This window comes from Carcharodon carcharias, chromosome 2, assembly GCF_017639515.1.
Source record: "Carcharodon carcharias isolate sCarCar2 chromosome 2, sCarCar2.pri, whole genome shotgun sequence".
Taxonomy (NCBI): domain Eukaryota; kingdom Metazoa; phylum Chordata; class Chondrichthyes; order Lamniformes; family Lamnidae; genus Carcharodon; species Carcharodon carcharias.
Genome location: NC_054468.1, coordinates 42,534,588 through 42,555,566, shown reverse-complemented (window position 1 = coordinate 42,555,566; position 20,979 = coordinate 42,534,588). Strand labels below are relative to the sequence as shown.

General features: G+C 41.3%; 1 protein-coding gene across 2 annotated transcripts in view; it reads right to left on the bottom strand.

Moving 5' to 3' along the window:
- The window catches only part of dis3l2 (DIS3 like 3'-5' exoribonuclease 2), a 289,427-nt gene that overhangs the window by 210,468 nt on the left and 57,980 nt on the right, over positions 1–20,979 (bottom strand). For both annotated transcript variants that reach the window (XM_041176034.1, XM_041176033.1), the window contains one exon: positions 5,980–6,229. In XM_041176034.1, the coding sequence (XP_041031968.1) occupies positions 5,980–6,229 (250 nt within the window). The remainder of the gene's footprint in view (positions 1–5,979; positions 6,230–20,979) is intronic.

Below are 20,979 nucleotides of genomic sequence, written 5' to 3'. Positions count from 1 at the left end.
TTCAACACAGCATCCTTGCTTTTGTATTCTATGCCCTTATTAATAAAGCCCAGGGTGCAGTATGCTTCATTAACCACTCTCTCAACATGTCCTGCCACCTTCAATGACCTAGCACATATACACCAAGGTCCCTCTACTCCTGCAACCTCTGTAGAATTATATCTTTTATATTTCACTCCATGTTCTTCCTACCAAATGGATCACTTCACATTTCTCTATAATTGAAGGTGATGGCGTAGTGGTATTGTCGCTGGACTAGTAATCTAGAGACGCAGGGTAATGCTCTGGGGACCCGGATTCGAATCTCACCACTGTAGATGGTGAAATTTGACCATGTAACCATTGTCCATTGCTGTAAAAACCCATCTGGTTCACTAATGTCCTTTAGGGAAGGAAATCTGCCGTCCTTACCTGGTCTGGCTTACAGGTGACTCCAGAGTCACAGCAATGTGATTGACTCTTAAATGCCCTCTCAAATGGCCTAGCAAGCTGCTCAGTTGTATCAAACCGCTACAAAGTTACAAAAAAGGAATGAAACCGGATGGACCACCAGGCATCGATCTAGGCACTGGAAACAACAATGGCAAACCCAGCCCTGCCAACCATGCAAAGTCTTCCTTGCTAATATCTGGAGACTTGTGCCAAAATTGGGAGTGCAGTCTCACAGATGGGTCAAGCAGCCTGACATAGTGATACAAATGGAGTCATACCTCACAGATCAAATACCAGACACTAGCACCACCACCCACCAGAGGTGGCACCACAGTGGCATACAGTTGGGAGGGAGTTGCCATGGGATTCCTCAACATAGACTCTGGCCCCCATGAAGGCTCATGGCATCAGGTCAAACATGGGCAAGGAAACCTCCTGCTGATTACGACGTACCGCTTCCCATCAGCTGATGAATCTGTACTCCTCAATGTTGAACACCACTTTGAGGAATCACTGAAGGTGACAGGGGTGCAGAATGTACTCTGGATGGGGTACTTCAATGTCCACCACCAAGAGTGGCTCAGTAGCACCACTACTGACCAGGCCTCTCCATCACCAAGAGCGGCTCAGTAGCATCACTATTAACCAGGCTTGCCTAGCCTTAAAGGACATAGCTGCTAGATCGGGTCAGCAGCACGAGGTGAGGGATCCAACAAGAGGGAAAAACATATTTGACCTCATCCTCACAAAACTGCCTGCCGCAGATGCATCTGTCCATGACAGCATCAGTCGGAGTGACCATTGAACAGTCATTGTGGAGACAAAGTTCCACCTCCATGATGAGGATACCATCCACTGTGTGGTGTGGCACTACCACTGTGCTAAAGAGGATAGATTTCAAACATGGGCATCTATGAGGTGCTGTGGGCAGCAATGTACTCAGCCACAATCTGCAACCTCATGGCCCAACATATCCCCCCACTCTACCATTACCACCAAGCCAGGGGATCAACCCTGCTTCAATGATGAGCGCAGGAGGGCATGCCACGAGCAGCACCATGAATACCTAAAAGTGAGATGTCAACCTGGTGAAGCTACAACTCAGAACTACTTGTGTGCCAAACAGCATAAGCAGCAAGTGATAGACAGAACCATGCGAACCCACAACCAATGGATCAGATCTAAGCTCTGCAGTTCTGCTACATCCAGTCGTGAAAGATGGTGGACAATTAAAGAACAAACTGGAGGAGGCAGCTCCACAAATATCCCCATCTTCAATTATGGGGGAGCCCAGTGCCTTAGTGCAAAGGGCAAGGCTGAAGCATTCACAACAATCTTCAGCCAGAAGTGACGAGTGGATGATCCATCTCGGCCTCCTCCAAAGGAACCCAGCATCACAGATGTCAGTCTTCGGCCAATTTGATTCACTTCACGTGGTATCAAGAAACGGCTAAAGGCACCAGATAGTAAAGACAATGGGCCCTAACAATGTTCCGGCAATAGTACTGAAGACTTGAGCTCCAGCACCTGCTGCACCCCTAACCAAGCTGTTCCAGTACAGCTACAACACGGGCATCTACCTGGCTACGTGGAAAATTACCCAGGTATGTCCTGTACACAAAAAGCAAGACTAATCCAACCCAGCCAATTACCACCCCATCAGTCTACTCTCAATCATCAATAAAGTGATGGAAGGGGTCATCAACAGTGCTATCAAGCAATTGCTTAGCAATAACCTGCTCACTGATGGGTTTGTGGTTCTGCCAGGGTCACTCAGCTCCTGACCTCATTACAGCCTTGGTTCTAACATGGACAAAGGAGCTGAGCTCCCAAGGTAAGGTGAGAGTGACTGCCCTCGATATCAAGGCAGCATTTGACCAAATGTGACATCAAGGAGTCCTAGCAAAAGTGGAGTCAATGGGACTCAGCTGGAAAACTCTCCGCTGGTTGGAGTAATACCTTACACAAAGGAAGATGGCCGTAGTTGTTGGAGGTCAATCATCTCAGGTCCAGAACATCACTGCAGGAGTTCCTCAGGGTAGTGTCCTAGGCCCAATTATCTTCAGCTGCTTCATCAATGACCTTCCTTTCATCATAAGGTCAGAAGTGGGGATGGTCGCTAATGATTGCACAATGTTCAGCACTATTCGCAACTCCTCAGATATTGAAGCAGTCCATGTTCAAATGCAGCAAGACCTGGACAACATCCAGGCTTGGGCTGACAAATGTTAAGATGCCCAGGCAATGACCATCTCCAATAAGAGAGAATCTAACCATCATCCCTTGACATTCAATGGCATTACCATCGCTGAAACCCCTACTTTTAATATCTTGTGGGTTACCATTGACCAGGATCTGAACTGGACTAGCCATATAAATACTGTGACTGCAAGAGAAGGTCAAAGGTTAGAAATCGTGCAGTGAGTAATTCACCTCCTGACTCCCCAAAACCTGTCCACCAACTACAAGGCACAAGTCAGTCTGGATGAGTGCAGCTCTAACAGCACTCAAGAAACTTGACACCATCCAAGGCAAGGCAGCCCACTTGATTGGTTCAAGGCTGGATTCTGTGAAGGGGACGTCAAAAAAGGCTGTGATGGACCATCATGCCTGCATTTTGTTGCTGTTCAGCACTTCATGGATGCCCCGTGTTTAGCTCCCAGATCTATTCTGAACCTAACCTATTTAGTACAGTGATAGTGTCATGATGGAAGGTGTCCTCAGTACGAAGGTGAGAAATTGGTGAGGATGAGGTCAAGTTTTCCTTTATGTTAGTTCTCTCACCACCTGCTGCAGGCCCAGTGTGGCAGCTGTGTCCTTCAGGGTTTGCCCAGATTGGTAAGTACTGATGCTACAGAGTCACTCTTTGTGATGGATACAGAAGTCCCCAGCCAGACCACATACTGTGTACTTCCAAGTAGTATCAAACATAGATAAGTACTGACTCAACTGATGGAGAGCTGTAGGTGGTAATCAGCTGGAGGTTTCCCTTGCCCATGTTTGACCTGATGCCATGAGGCTTCATGAGGTCCAGAGTCAATGTTGAGGATTCCCAGAGCCACTCCCTCAAAATTATATACCACTGTGCTGCCACCTCTGGCGTGTATATCTTGCTAGTGGGACAGGGCATAATCAGGTATGATGATGGAGTCTGGGACATTGGCTGAAAGGTATCATTCTGTGCATGTGACTACGTCAGGCTGTTGCTCAAGTAGTCTACAAGACAGTTCTGCCAATTTTAGCACAACTCCCCAGCTATTAGCGAGGAGGACTTTGCAAAGTTGACTGCACTGGGTGTAGCTTTGTCGTGGCCAGTGTCTAGATCAATGCCAGGTCGTCCATCCGATTTTATTATTAGACATTTTCAGATCAGTTTGATACAACTGAGTGACTTGTTCAGCCATTTCAGATAGCAGTTAAGAATCAAAAGCATAGCTGTCCATCTGGAGTCACAAGTAAATGAGGTCGGGTAACAACTGCATTTCCTTCCCTAAAGGACATCAGCGAACCAGATTTTTTTTCTGACAATCCAGCAGTTTCATAGTCAGCATTACTGTTGATAACTTTTTATGTCAGATATATTTAGGTAATTGCGTTTAATTTATATTTAGCATAATGATAAAATAATTGATTAAATCTCCCAGCTGCCATGATGGTACTTGAACTCATGACTCAGGTCATTAGCCCAGGCCTGGATTACCAGTCCAGTACCATAGCCTATGTCAATGGTACCTGTTTGCCACCTCTTCTTCTTTTTAATATATTTTCACTTTCTAGGGTGGCTTGTGTAGATTACACAGTAGTTTATCACAGGCTTGGGTGTACTCATATAAGGAACACAAAAAGTTAGCATGCAGGTACAGCAAGAATTAAAAAAGCAAACGGCATGTTGCCTTTATTGCAAAGGGATTGAAGTACAAGAATAAAGAGGTCTTGCTACTATTGTACTGGTCTTTGGTGAGACCACACCTAGAATACTGTGTGCAATTTCGATCTCCATATTTAAGGAAGAATATACCTGCATTAAAGACAGTACAGAGAAGGTTCACTAGATTGGTCCCTGGGATGACAGGATTGTCCTGTGATGAGAGGCTGAGTAGATTGGTTCTATGTTCTCTGGAGTTTAGGAGAATAAGAGGTGATCTCATTGCAACATTCAAGATTATGAAGGGGCTTGATAAGGAAGACACCGAGACATTGTTTCTCCAGGCTGGGAAAACAACAAGGGGCACAGCTTCAGCATTAGGGGCCGATCATTTAGGACTGAGATCAGGAGAAATTCCTACACTCAAAGGGTTATGAATCTTTGGAATTTCCTACCCCCAAAAAGATTGTGGGTGCAAAATCATTGAAAGGCTGAGATAGATTTTTGATCTCTCAGGGAATCAAAGGATATAGGAAGCAGGGGAAAAGTGGAGTTGAAGCCCAAGATCAACCATGATCATACTGAATGGTGGAGCAGGCTCGATGGGCTGAATGGTTTTCTCCTGCTCATATTCCTTTTATTCTTACCTTTATAGGTTTTTGATAGATTTTTGCCAGGTCATCAGATGCAAAAAAAATTTTCTTTGTCAGGGGGAAAGCATCATTCATCTCAACTACTTTACTTTTACCTGTTATTCTCATCTCCTTCCTCGTTAGTCCACCACCTGCTCCTGTTGCACATTGGCAGTACTTTCTATTTACTATATTCATTTATGAAAGAAATCATACATCAAATTGACCTACAAACCCAATATAAACATTTTCTCAAGTCCTGAAGTTTATCTTGCTAACATTTCAATCAAGTACATAGTTCTGACTCCATTATCATTTGAGGTACTTAATATTTTGACTAATTGTACAAATAATAAATGCTATCACATAGTGAGCTGAAATTGTGAAAGGAGCTCCAGTGACCAAATTCCAAGGCAGATTCGTAGATCAAGCATTCTGTTGACTGTCAGCTCAACACTCATGAATTGCTATAAGAAACTTATTCAAGAACCATCTCTGTCAAAGTTTCCTCTCACCATTAACATTAAACTAAGTATCTAATGGTTAATCACAATTATTTCCAAGGGTTTGTTTTTAGAAAAAAAATTCTAAATCTGGACTCAAGTTTCTAGTGTAACAAATGGTTCATGGTGGAAATAACCATCAACTTAAACAAACCAAGTCAATAAAATGCATGACAATATTGATCTCTCAACTTCATGTCAAAAATAGGCTTTCATGCATTGCTACACATTTATCACAATAGTCTGGACAAGATTATACTATCTTATTTGGAGAGCCTGTGCAGGCACGATGGGCTGAATGGCCTCCTTCTGTGCTGTTAAAATTCTGAGATTCTGTGATATACTTACAACTTGTTCTTAAAATCTGTTAGATATTCAAAGATAAGTCACCACTTAAATGGCTGTAGCTTTTCCAAAACATAGTTGGTAAACCACGATGATGCAAAATTAAACGATACCTTCCGATTACTTACCTCCTAAAGTGAAACAAGTTGCAGTCTAAAACTACAGCCATTAGAAGCATATAAACTGACCAAGATAATCTCACCCTTTTCTGAAGGACTGAAGCTTATTTTGCTAATGCTTCCATCAAATATGATTTTCTTCAAATCACTCATTCCATTATCATCTTGGCTGTCATCATATTGCTCCTCAATAATTACATCAGGACTGGTTTCAAGCACTTCAACTTCATCCTGAGCTGGAAGGTCTTCAAAGTTAACATTATTACCACCACCAGCCATGTCCGATTGAGCAGCTGTATTAGTTTCTGAGCCATCTCCTTCAGGGACAATAACCTGCAGAAACACAAAAAGAGGACCATGGAAATTCTGCACTAAAATAAACTGGCAATAACATCTAAATTAAACAAACTTGGTCAAAGTACTATTTAATGGGAATTCATTCATCCATGTGTGCTCTGCCCAAAGGCAGGTTCTTGGCTCATGGTTTGCTGATGCTTCATCCTTTGTTATTTTTTCATTGTCTTCCACTCTCAGGACCAGCGCAAGGACACCCAAGACACTTTGGACATCAATACTTCCCAATCTCTTAACAACAATGAGATTGTCACTCTGTTTGCAACCTTGACTTTGCATTCCATCATAAGATGAACTTCTGACCTCATATTTGTGCCATCATTAAGGCCACCTCTGTAACATTGCTTGAATTCACCTTATCTCAGCCCATCTGCTGCTGAAATCTTCTTCCATGCACTCTTGACCTTTAGACTTGACTATTCCAACACACTCCTGGTTGGTTCCACACATTCAGCCCAAGCTCTAGAATTCCCTTCATACATCTCTCTGCCTCTCTCTCTCACTTTCCTCCTTGAAGTCATTTCTTAAAACCTATCTCTTTGATCAAGCTTTTGGTAATACAGCCTTGGTGAGACCACACCTGGAACACTGTACACTTTGGTCTCCTTACCTAAAGATGGATATACATGCCATAGAGAGAGTGCAACAAAGGTTCCCCAGACTGATTCCTGGGCTGTGAGATTTTCTTCCTGTGAGGAGAGATTGAGAAGACTGGGCCTTTATTCTCTGGAGTTTAGAAGAATGAGAGGTGACCTCATTCAAATATACAAAATTCTTACAGAGCTCGACTAGATGCAGGAATAATGTTTTCCCTCGCTGGGGTGGGGGGGTGGGGGGGGGGGTTCCTAGGACCAGGGGACACAGTCTCAGAATAAGAGGTAGGCCTTTTAGGACTGAGATGAGGAGAAATTTCTTCACTCAGAGGGTGGTAAATCTCACCAGCAGGCTGTGGAGGCTTAGTCATTGAGTTTGTTCAAGACAGAAATCAATAGGTTTCTAGATAGTAGAGACATCAAGGGATATGGGGATAGTGCAGGGAAATGGCACTGAGCTAGAAGATCAGCCACAATCAAACTGAATGGCAGAGCAGGCACCAAGGCCCAATTGGCCTACTGCTGGTCCTATATTTCATGGTATGTTCCAATGTTAGCAGGGATAGGGATAGAGTCAGCAGCCAGGGACAGATTTTGTATTGGGGACCAAAAACAATGTCTTCGGTCTTCTCAATATTTAATTGGAGGAAACTTCTGCTCATCCAGTACTGGATGCCAGATAAGCAGTCTGATAACTTAGCAACAATGGGGGAGTCGAGAGAGGTTGTGGTGAGGTAGAGCTGGGTGTCGGCTACGTACATGTGAAAACGAACATGGTGCCTTCGGCTGAGGAGGGGGTCAAGGATAGATTTGAGAGGTTACTAAAGGTGGTTGTGGGGCAATAGGAAGAGAAGCCATAGCAAGTGATTCTCCATCTATGATTAAATAGGTAAGATTGGAAGAGGATGAGAACAGTCCTACCCAGCTGGATGACAGCGGAGAGGCATTAGAGGAGGAAGGTATTGTCAACCATGTCAAAACGATGACATAGGTTAGGTTAAGAGCAGGAGAATATTGGATAAGCTGATGTATTCAGAGCTTGGTAAATTGGAAGCTAGCCAGGAGGGCTTTGGAATAGTTGAGCGTGTAACTGAAAAGCTTCTCAGCAGCAGATGGGGCAAGCGAAGGCAGGTGAATTATGGAGGTGGATGAAAGCAATCTTGGTGATGAAGAGAATATGGGTCAGAAGCTCAGGTCAGGGTTGAATAAAACATTGTAATTACAGTCGGGTTAATGACAGCCAGACAATTTGTGGTGGAGGCATAAGATTATGACTTCAGACTTCCTGGTATTTAATAGGAGGAAACTGCAGTTCATCCTATACTAGGTGTCAAACAGGAAGGACAAGAGTTGAGAAAAGTGGTGGCGGGGCGTTGCTGGATGTTCTCAGTAGACATGTGTAAACTGACACCATCTCTTTGGACAATGCAGTCACAGGGAAACAGATGAGAACAAGGAAGGAGTCAAGGATAGAGTCTTGATGGATTCTAGAGATATCTATGCAGGGGCTGGAAGAGAAGCCAATACTGGAGATGAGCTGCCTACAACATGGGGCACTATCAACAAATTTTACCTAGGAAGCACAGCGCAAGTTTTAGAAGTGAAATAATGCTGAATATTTTGTGGAACTCGTTAACATAAGTCCAAACATTAAATATTCCTTGAGCTAGCCCAATCAAGCAACGTAGTTGATTGTATTTTGTTTCAAGACTAAAACAGGGCAACCTTGAGCAACACAAAGAGGAGTGAAACTCCTTCCTCTACGTTTTTAAAACTGATTTTGTAACTGATTGATTGGCAACAGAGCAGAGCAGATCAATCACAAACTTAATGCCCTTAAATCTACTTTTTAAATTGGCTTTAATTGACTGGTCTAGACTATTAATGCTGTGTTCATGTGACCATAGTTGCCTGTTCACCTGAGAAAATGAGCGCAATGTAACAATCACCCCTGACTGGGCGCAACTGACAAAAAGCCACCATTCCAACCTGGGGCCAGTTCTGAGGGCAAGGGTTTGCTTCAAATGAAGGGACTTTTGAACCACTTTAAGAGACTGCAGATTCTCAGACGTCAAGTTGTAATACCGCAACTCGCTAAAATGCTTAAAAGGTTTGCAATCTTTTGCACCATTTAATTTGATTCCACCTACATTATGCTCTTATCTGGGCAGAAATCATGCAAAAACTCCAAAGCCATGGATTTAATGCTAATTCACAACCAGACTGCTTCAATCCAAACAGCCTAAAATTTGGAAATGGATTTGGGTACACTTACCAGAATCATCCTTTAGCAGGTTAATTGTGTTTAACAAAGGACACAGAGGATGGAGTTATATATGGTCTATTACTGCCGCACTGTTAGACTTGAAAGTCCAACCATCTCAATCACAAGGTTAGCTAGAGGCCCAAACGTCAGTAACACTTTATTAAATTAATTCTCTGGATATGCTCATCACTAGCAAGGCCAGCAATTATTGCCCATTCCTAGTTTCCCTCAAGAAGGTGGGGGTGTGAAGTCTTCTTGTCTGCTGCAGTCCATATGGAAGGTGTGCCCACAGTTCTGTTAGGTAGAGAGTTCCAGAATTTTAATCAAGTGACAATGAAGAATCGGCAATATATGTCCAAGTTGGGAAGGTATATGACAGAGGTTATTGTGTTGCCATGCATCGCTGCCTTTGTCCTTCTAGGTGGTTGAGGTCATTAGTTTTGGAGGTGCTGTTGAGGAATCCTTGGCGAGCTGTCTTGTAGATAGTACACACTGTAGCTACAGTGCACTTTGGTGGAGAGAATGAACATTTAAGGTGTTGGATGGGCTGATCAGGCAGACTGCCTTGTCACAGATGTTGCTCAGCTTTGTGAGTGTTTTTGCAGCTGCACCCAGTCTGGCAAGTTGGGAGTATTCCAATACGTTCCTGACTGGAATCAGGAGGTAAGCCATTTGATGCAGAATACCCAGCCTCTGATCTGCTCTCCTGGATACTTATGCGGAGTTCTAGTTCAGTTTCTGGTCAATGGCAGGGGTGAATGCAGAGGTGATAGGCGAACAAGACTGAGTGCCAGTTCAGATATAGGCAGCAGAATTTTGGATTAGCTCAAGTTTATGGTGGGTGGAATATGGGTGGTAGACCAGCCATGGAATGGCCACAGATGGAAGTAACAAAAACATGGATGAGATTTTCAGCAGCAGATGAACTGAGGCAGGGGCAGAGAGGATAGGCAGTCACAAGCTCAGCTCTGGGTCAAAAAGGGCACCAAAATTACAAACAGTTTAGTTCAATGCAAGACAGTGCCTGGGAGAAGGGCAGAATCAGTGCCAAGGATACAGAGTTTGCGGCAATGTTGAAAGGCAATAGTTTTGGTCTTACTAACGTTTAGTTGCAAGTATTTGCTGCTCATCTAGGAACTGATCAAGCAGGCTGACAATACAGAAGCAGTGGAGAGTTTGACAGAACTGGTGCTAAGGTAGAATTGGGTATCCTTAGTCTGACATTGTATATTTGGATAAAAACAAAAAACTGCGGATGCTGGAAATCCAAAACAACAGAAATACCTGGAAAAACTCAGCAGGTCTGGCAACATCAACGGAGAAGAACAAAGTTGACATTTCAAATCCTCATGACCCTTCAACAGACCCTTCAACTGTTGAAGGGTCATGAGGACTCGAAACGTCAACTTTGTTCTTCTCTGTCAATGCTGCCAGGCCTGCTGAGTTTTTTCAGGTATTTCTGTTTTTGTTTTGTATATTTGGGTGATGTCACTGAGGACCAACATATTGATGAGAAACAGGAGGGGGCCTAGAATGGATACTTGAGGATTCCAGAGGTCTGTCGAATCGCTTGAGAGTCAAAAAACAGTGTGTGCTCAGTTCTGCCAAGGAACAGCTTTGTGATCCTGAAAGCAAAACACCAACTTAAAAAGGATAAAGTTGTTATAATGTTGACCATTTTCTTATTTAAACTTCAAAGTTTACAGGAATAATACATTATTAATAATTAATACAAATGTACAAAGAACATTTAAAAAATGCTTTCACAATCAGTTTCACTACAAACTGCATTGCACTGACTAAATATTCAAATCTTGTCTCATGTTGGATCAGATTTCTAGCTGACACAGTAGTATATCAATGATGCCTCAACAAAATCTACAAAGTACCGCAGCTTATTTGCCACAATTTTTGTTCCAAAGTGAATCCAAAAAAGGCTAACATTTCACAGCATTCCGTTTTTCATTGAAAGCTGTTTTAAATATGCAGGGCTGCACAGCAAAAAAAAATTGCATGGGTGTTTCTCTGATCACAAATTTCATTCAACGTAAAAGTTCAGGAGAAAGGTGGGTAGCCTCTCTATGGCAAAGCCTATCCAGCTGAAAGAAACAGATTGTGTTTAATTTATTTTGTTTCTTTCATTTGTAATTGTTGTACCTATAGTCCAATGTAAGAAAACCAAACCCACAAAAATAATTGAGAAAAAGTCTATACAAATTAAGTTCAAGATCCTAGTTAAAAGCTGCATTCAATAAGTCAGGCTTAAAAATTTCAAAGTGGTTTATTTATTATGGTGCTAAGTTGGCTCTCATGTACATAAGCCAATATGATGAACTTATTTTCTTGCAGGGGCATTAAAAGTTATCCAAATAGACATTTCTCCTTTAAGAGACATTCACTAACAATGACTTCTGAACACAAGCCATTATTCCTATTAATATGAAGTTCCAGCACCTTAATGAAGCCCAGAGTACATGCAATTTTAGCACATTTTACAAGCTCAGCAAAGAAACAAAGCAAAACACTGTTGAGAAAGTTCAGGTTAAAGCCAAGAAAAGCAATTCAACTTTCCACAGTTCACTTTGGCTTCTGGCAATAGTTCTTTCCTGTAAAAGTTAGATTTGAAACCTGTCATATTAAGTAACAATTTATGGAAGTTCTCAAGGGTATTCATACTAGTGGGAACTTCCTTTTGGTGGTCTACTCTAAACTACAGTAGCATTTATTTATTTATTTATTGGGAGCGGTAGGTTATTACATTTGATACGGTTGGATTCTTATGAAGTTTTTTGATGCATCTGGTGTGACTACAGTTCTATCTTGATAGACACTGCTATTTTGCCAAGTCATTATGTGCTTGGATAAGAACATGCACATAAAACGAGACAAACTGTTTTACAGTATAATCTTTTCTGAAAAGCAAGCTTATTTTTGGAAGCAAACTTAATTAATTGTAGGATTTATTGCTGACGATCAATTTTTATCGCAAATACACTTAAATTGTCTGAGCCCTTCCTGCAGGAATTTTTTTATACTTCTTTTCTGCACCCTTCTGGAAAAGGGATGTTTGGTCTGCAAGTTGCTAGGTGGTCGCTCAGCTGATTTGAGACACAGGCCTAGAAATCTATTGGTTCTGCTGCAGAAGATGCTAATTCCGAGGACACAGGCTACTGAAGACTCAGGCACACAATCATAAATAATTGATGCACGATGTCACAAAGCATGGAGCATCCTTTGACAATTTTGACAGCTTGTCCACGTTGCCGTGGAAGTTCAGATGGCCACAAGGGCAGGTCATAGTGATGATATGGAAGCACACTGTTGGCATGGCAGCAATTTTGGCTTCGGGGAACAATTTTGAAAGGGACTTCCAGGGTGTAACATCACTCGTGCACTCTGTTTTCCAGGAAATCCCCAGGAGGACTAAGGTGCCAACCCAAGAAAATGGCTTTGGCTCCAAGGGAGAAGCGCCTCTCTCAGGATCAAAGTTTCTCTGCATCACCACCAGCCCCTCTGTCAAACCCTTGCTAGAGTCAGATAACTTGCCACAACTGCTGCAGCCAATGCCAAAATGCTGCAACAAAAACAGAAAATGCTGGAAAAACTCAGCAGGTCTAGCAGCATCTGTGGGGAGAGAAACTGGGTTGACGTATTGAGTCCGTATGGCCCTTCTTCAGAAGAGTCTGAATGCTGTGAAGAAGGGTCATATGGACTCGAAATGCTAATTCTGTTTCTCTCCCCACAAATACTGCTAGACCTGCTGAGTTTTTCCAGCATTTCTGTTTTTGTTTCAGATTTCCAGTATCCACAGTATTTTGCTTTTATTTTTGCCAAGATGCTTCAATTGGCACCCAGGCCCTCTAGACTCATAGTTGCTTGAGGTGACGCTCCAAGGCCATCAGAACTACTCTCAATACAAGCTCATTAACCTGCCACCTCTCATTTAGATTTGGTCTTGGAATATCTCTTATTAGTGAATTGAGGGCAGGAACAATAAAGTTTGGAGTGAAGGAAAGCATCAGATCGTTGTTGCAAGAAAATTGCTAAGGATTGAGAGTAGATGGTGAATGCAAGGTCACATTTAGTAGAAGCACTTCTCGATGAACTTCTCTCACAGCTTAGGTAACTAGGGGTTGATGGTTGCTCTGCCTCTTCTTCCTCATTCTATGGCTGCACACGTTAGTAAAGACTGGTCTCTCATCACAGCAATGTTGAGAAGCATACCGTGGACAGCAACAAAGCAGGATACCCACTCAAATGTACTGCAAAGCTTCTCCAGAACAGTCCAACCAGGAGAAGTGCTATTTGAGTATGCTGATTGTTTTCTCATGATGGTTCTTATGATAACATGGCTTTTGCTATCTATGTGCTTTGCAGTTGTGTATTGATTCCGAACTGAAGTTATTAATTATTTTCAGAGGCGATTTCCCTCGTCACCCAACAGCGTTGGTGCCCTTGAAATAAAGGTGGCAGAGAAAACTGGCACAGGATAAGAGAGTCATGACTGCTCCCAGAATAGCAGTCACAGACCTGTAACATGTGCTGCTTGTGGTCACAAATCAGGCGTATATTAATGCAGCAGAATCCTTTTCAACTGATGAAGATATCAGAATGGTGATAGGGAGCTGTTATGATTCAGTTAGAGGACCAGTCACCTTTTGTTTAAAGTAGACAAACTTTATACCCACTAGGAGAATAAAGCCATAGGATTTGATGGTTTTAAACAAATAGAATTAGCTTCACTATACAAAGTCAGAAAAGTAAAATAATCTACAATATCTACACTTTAACATTCAGAATTAACGAGGCAAATATGAATTAACAGGCAAACTGAGGTAAATCACACCACATGGCATATTAAATGGCAGATGCGACCAAGATCAATCCCACGCAGGCATCAGTGATCACTGAGAGTCTCATTAAAACTCTATATCCTTCGAGGAATTTCAGCACTTCCCTTTTGAAGATGCAGCATCTGAATTCCCTCAAACCCAGCACTGATTCGGACTGCCTCAATGACTGCTCACCTCCTAATGGTTCAATCTCTCCTCCTAAGACTGTGTTTCATGGGTTCACAAAGCTGCACTCCCACTTCTAATTGCTGGCACGCTTCCAATTCTTTTGCAGACCACTAGCTTCACTAAGCTGGCAGTGCCCCTGGGTTTCTTCAGTCTCCTAGCTGCACTGAGCTATATGTAGCTCCTAGGGCTTCTCTGGGCCCTAACTGCCCCCACCATAGAACCAGTAACCTTCCGCCACCATCTCAGATTGCCAGGACTTCTCATGAGCCCAACTGCATCAAATGGCTCCCAGGCCTTCTCAGTGAGCTGCAAACTACACAAGATCTAAACTGCAACTAACAGTTGCATCAAACTCTTTCCCTGCTGCTGAACGTGCAGATAAATTGAAACCAGAGAGCCTTAAGTTCCACCCATCTCCATGACAACACAGCCTTTCAGAGTTCACTGAATGTTTTTAAACTAATTTAGCTCTAACTCCCAAAATAAAATCTCTGTCTGGACATTAGGTCTCCAGTTCTCCAGCTAAGTAAGACAGCACAACAAAAATCATCTAGACGTCAAGTAATAGTCATAAATGCTAAAATAACAGCTAACCTGTAAACATTAAAGCATGGAAAGATTTACGGCATGGAGGAAAACTATTCAGCCCGTTGTTTCCATGCCAGCCAAATAAGAGCAATCTAGCCTAATCCCACCTTCCAGCTCTTGGTTGGAAGTTAGGGCACTTCAAGGATGGAAAATGTCTTTTAAACGTGATGACGGTTTCTTTCAGGCAGAGAGCCCCAGACCTCACCACACTCCTAGATGGAAATAATTACTCAACTCCCCTCTAATTCTTCGACCAATTACTTTAAATCTATGCTCCCTGGTCATTGACCTCTCAGCTAATGGAGTGTTAGAAAGTATGATGGTATTCAATAGCTCTGCCAAGAGGATTGCATATAGCCTCCTACTCTTCATACTGGGGACTTAGTAAGGCACTTAGCACCCAAAATACAGATACTACACAGCTGATTGTTTAATTAGCCATGTAGTTCTACTACATCAACTTGGGAATGTACCTCCTTTGTTCTTTAGCACAGATCTCAATCCAATTGTGCAGTCTTGTGCTCAACTGAGCCAGTCATGTTAGAAAAAGAAAGGAAGAGACAAATATTAGCATTCAATGTATTTCTCTTCCCCCATCCAGAGAGCAACTTGCTCCTTTAACCTTTCTGCAGAAGATTTCCAAATGATGTAGATGCAGAAATCACACTATAATAAACCCTTTTTCAGGTGTTAGTAAAAACTTTAATGTCCTATTATTATGCATACAATAACAGCACAAGAATACTTCATACTCATCTGAAATTTCTTTCCATTATTCTATGAGAGAATTGACCATTTATTTTAAACAGTTCAACACCACTAAAATGAGAAAGAGAAATTTCAAGTAGATACATTAAACATTCTCATACTAATATCACACATCTTAATTTTGGGTCTAAGAATTTCAATAAAGTGTACTTAGTACTCATCAAAAAATAGAATTTGTGATAAGCATTTAAATAATAAGTCACCTGCACAGCCTCAACGAACTGACAACATTAAAGAAAACCCCTCAACAGTAAAATAGGATTTTGTACTCCACCCAATAATCTTCCTTTGTGATTCCAATATTAAAAGATCTCAGGCCAACAACTGTGTCTCGCTTGTCCTTCCAGGATAAAGCTCTGCACTCAGTCCTATCTTAAATCATTACCTAACAGTCACAAAGCAATTTCCCTTTCCTGTGTTTTCTTGCTTTGAAAGCTTTGGCATACTCAGCACCACACCTAACTACTCATATTCTATTGTAGAATATTGTCAAATGCGCTACACCCAAGGGGAAACATACTAATAATCTACAAAGCTGTGTGAATATATACATAGCACTACATTTCCCATATAAACAGTAATTCAGTCTTGTTCACAGTTTCTCCGCACCTCCCTAAATAGAATATCCACCCTTCCTGGTGAGGAAATCCAAAACATTTGGAGATTTTCTTTTCTTTTAATTTGGCGATTTTTATGTTGACAGGAGTTAGTATACAATTAACAAACATTTTTATTATGTATACAATTAACAGATTGTGCTAAAATGTTTAAAATTTACAGAAAGCAACCATTGTGGAATCCATTCTCAAAACTAATACTGATTAAACACACCAAGCCTCGAAGGCACTCAGAACAAGGAAAACTTAACTATATTCATTATGATCAATAACATTTTTATTCTGCAGTTTTTAATTGAGATGGACGATCCAATGGCATGTACACATTTTTTCAATACAATTCTTCCCACTACCACCCAAAATGAACATTTGGATAGACAATGATTTATCAATCAGTTAATCCTTTTTGATAGAACAAACAAAATTTTTTAAAAATTCTTGAGCACATTTATGCCATTGTTTTAAATATTTACATTTACTGTCTTGCTTTATGATTAACATTTGAAAATGAAACATAAAATATCCAAAAGAAACGAGGGAACATACTTCAGCGCAATTAAATTGGTCACATGGCTGCAGGATCCAAAACAGAAATTAAATTTGGAATATGGGGAGAAGGGATGCAGGAAAATAGAAAAAACACCAGGATGCAATTCAAAATGATTTTTTTTTTTAAAAAATTATAGACATTTATGGGAAAATGAACAGTACATTGGATTAGTGCATGGTTCATTCAATTCTGTGAGTGAGAACAGGCCAAATTCATTAGATGAAAATCCTGTCTCCCTCCGCGCCAGGGTTCAATGAAAAATGAGCATAGAGAGCCTGAACCCAATTCCTAGTCCTCACAGCACAAACAATTCAGAGTTGAAAGAGTCAAATATCCTGACAATAGTGGGAACTGAAAATCCAAAATGGAATCCACAATGGTAGAGCAGGGCATCCTCTTCATCTGGGCACAGATGAACTGACATTAAGTCAGGAAGTACAATTCTCAGCACTGACAATAAAAGATACAGTTCTCACAAAAATATTATTTACCCACCACTTTACTAAACTTGTTTTGAAATGTAAATTACTTTAATTATTCTTCTCCCTCAAAAACTGTCAATGCTATATTTATCAAAAATCCTATGACTGCATACACTTCCTGTATACAGAACCCTATTTCCTGTTGTCACAGTTTTGTCAAACCATTCTGCCATGTTTCATAATATAAATTTCTCTTCACATTTATAATGAAAACGATGAAAACCTGTTACACCTTAAATACAACCCTCAATTTTGCATCTCCTAACTCCTCAGCCTCCTCCTCCTCCTCAGCAGAGGAACTGCTAATCTCTAACCAACACTACCCTCTCAGTTTCTTAAATTGTTGAAAGCTTTGTTTTTCAATCGCAAATAATATTGAAGTATATAAAAATAAGAGTAGCATTTCTAATTTCAAAAAGGGAACTGAAATGCATCTGGTTGCACTGGCCCAGTTATCTGCCACTCTCTAAACCACATTTCACCTAATGAGTATACTTAGTCTCAACTTCCCATGTGCAATATCACAAGAGATAGATTAGAAAAGATTTACCTCCCATTGTGGATATGGTATTTATTAAAGATTTAATTATTCTTCCTTCCACAAAACCTTACCATTTTTCACTTAGTTAATTATAAAATATATTTTCTTCTCTTTACTTGCCACAGTGGTTGCTTCTGAAGATTTTTTGGTACAGAACTTCATGTGCCTTTCCACTGCTGGGTCTCTAATGACCAGCATCTTAAGTTATTTCCATGGACGTGATGCACTGACAAGAACCATAATAAGTTTTATCCCTCCTATTTTCTTCTCTCTTCTGCTGAAATCGCCTACTCATGCTTGAGTGTAGTTCCCCTGGGTACTGTCCATCTTCCAGTAACTTGTTCAAGTGTCCACATATAAGCTTAAACAGTGATTGCTGGCAAGATATTCTAAAACAGAGCAGCATTAAACAAGAGCTCATTCCCATTCTGTCCTCAAAGCAACAAAACAGCTCAAAGAACCCCACGTCCCTGGTGAAAACTTCTGTTCCCTCCATATTACAAAAAAACCCACATACCAAATCCTGTATGCTCAGATGTTTTATTTAATTATTTAAACTGCATAAAGCAAGATTTTTTTTTGCAACTATGCACAATTTTTATACCTGGTTGTCACATTACAATGTAGGCATCGCTGTCTGATAGGAACAGGGTGCAAACTATAACTGCAATACTTGCATGCATCCATACAGAATTGCATGTGTGTTCGTTAAGACTATTTTTAGCCACTTAGAAGAATTGCATGAAGGAGAAAAATGGTGGCTTAAACTGGACCAACAAAAACTTCAGTAAGAAACACACCAGGTGAGTTCAGCCTTGTGCAAGAGGGGAGTTTTTAAAAAGATATTTATACTAGTTAAACTCAAAGGATAGACCCCAAAGTATTATCATTTAGATGGGAGGTCAATGGTTACACTTCAAAAGGAGTCCTCTAACCAAATACTTTGAGAACTACTAAATTAGAGAAGACCTAATGGAGATCTTTTAAAAATATTAATGGGTTGGATATCATAGATATGGAGAGAATGTTTCTTCCTGGAGGAAAATCCAAAGCCACATATCATAAATACAAGATGGTTACTCATAAATCCAATAAGGAGATGAGGAGAAATTTCTTCACTCCTAGAATGGCTAGAATGTGAAATTCGCTATCAAAGGAAGTGGTTGAGGCTCAGATTGTTTCAAGAGGAAAACAGAGCAGTACAAGGGAATTTAAAGATGTGTTGAAGGTTGAGATGAGGTAGCTAGAATGGGAGGAGATTCATGGAAGATAAAAACGAGCACAGGCTAGCTGGGCAGAATGGCTTGTTTCTATGCTGTATATTCTAAGCAATTCTTTCAAAATTGTTAGCACAATCGAATTGGTTAGCTTTGTGGTACTTACTGCTTCACGAATGATGACTTGGAATAAGATCAAGGGACTCGATTGTTCTATTTTCTGCTGGCAGCTAAATGCTCAACAATAATTTTTTCCACATTGATTTTGTTTGTACTAAATTGACAACTTAAGAGGTTAAGTAGCCATTTCAGCCAATCACAACCTTGTACCACATGGCTATGCAACACTTTGGCTCAGACACGTTTGAGATGACGGTTTCTATTATAACAGCACAAAGACTTTCACATTGGTAAAATCGCACACGCAACAAAAGGCTTTTAAATTATGGGTAAACGTAAATACATACTCTGATTGAAAACCTTAGTTTAAGTGTAGAAATGCAAAATATAGTGAACAAGTGAAGAGGGCACTCAGTATATATTAATGATGTGGGCTTAAATGTGGGAGGCATGATTGGGAAATATGTGGATGACACAAGAATTGGCCGTATGGTTACTAGTGAAAAGGATAGGTGTTGTCTTGTTTGGTTGAGTGGGCAGAAAAGTGAGAAATGGAATTAAATCCGGAAAAGTGTGAGGTAATGCATTTGGTGAGGGCAAACAAAGCAAAGGAATACTCAATAAATCGGATGATATTGAGAGGGGTTGAGGAAGTGAGCGACCTTGGAGTGCAAGTCCACAGGTCTCTGAAGGTGGCAGAACGGGTGGACAAGGTGGTAAAGAAAGCATGGAATGCTTTCCTTTATTGGGCAAGGCACTGAATGCAAATGCAGGGATGTAATGCTGGAACTATGAAACACTGGTTAGGCCACAGCTGGAATTGTGTACACAGTTCTGGTAAGCATATTACAGGATGGACATATTTGCTCTGGAGAGAGTGCGGAGGAGATTTACAAGAATGTTGCCAGGGCTTGAAAATTGCAGTTATGAGCAAAGATTGGATAGGCTAGGGTTGCTTTCTCTAGATCAGAGGAGGCTAAGGGGTCACCTAATTGAGGTGTACAAAATTATGAGGGGCCTAGATAGGTTAGACAGGAAAGACAAGTTTCCCCTAAATGAGAGGTCAATTACTGGGGACATAGGGCAGGATTTTCTGCCTGTTGGGCGGGCAGGAGCGGAGCTGATCGCTGCCTGCTATTGGCTTCGTGCCACCATTTTAAGTGGGCGGGCCAATTAAGGCCTGCCTAGCGTGACTTGCAGTGTCACATGAGCTGAATTGTTTATGAATTGTCAAAATATTTTTATCTATTTAATAAAACCTTCATCCGCCCGTGGATGAGGTTTTCTGAAAAACATGAAGGCCACTTGGGCTCTTTACCTGCCCGCCAACCTTAAAGTTGGACGGAGAGCCTTGTCAATTGCCTAAATTGGTTTACTAATGGCCTTAGCAGGCCTTTAACAGTTCGGCATATGCACAACCGCCTCTGACACTCGCCTGCCAAACAAAAGGTCAGGATGACGTGCGGTGATGTTGGGACGCATGCCTAACATCACCACACATCATTTTATGCGTTAGCGTGCAAGGCCCGCCCCCGCACACTGATGTGAAAATTCTTCCCATAGGTTTAATTGGTAGGAGGTGACTGGTAGAAAGATTAGAGGAGACATGAGGAAAAACCGTTTCACCCAGAGGGTGGCAGACATCTGGAATTCATCGCCAGGTTTAGTGGTTGAGGCTGAAACGCTCAACTCTTTTAAAAAGTAACTGGGTTTGCACCTGAATTGCTGTAACCTGCAAGGCTATGGACCAGGTGCTGGAAAGTGGGATTAAAATGAGCAGCTAGTTTCTTTTATTTTCTCTTTTTTGGCCAGCACAGATATGATAGGCCCTCTTTTTACTTATTATAATTAGGTAGCTCTTCCTCAGCTTAGGTAGCTTTTCCCTGCCTAGTTGATGTTCAGTAACTACAAAGATGAAAAAACAAATCTTTTTATTAAGAGCTTCCATGTCACTGAGGAGGCTTCA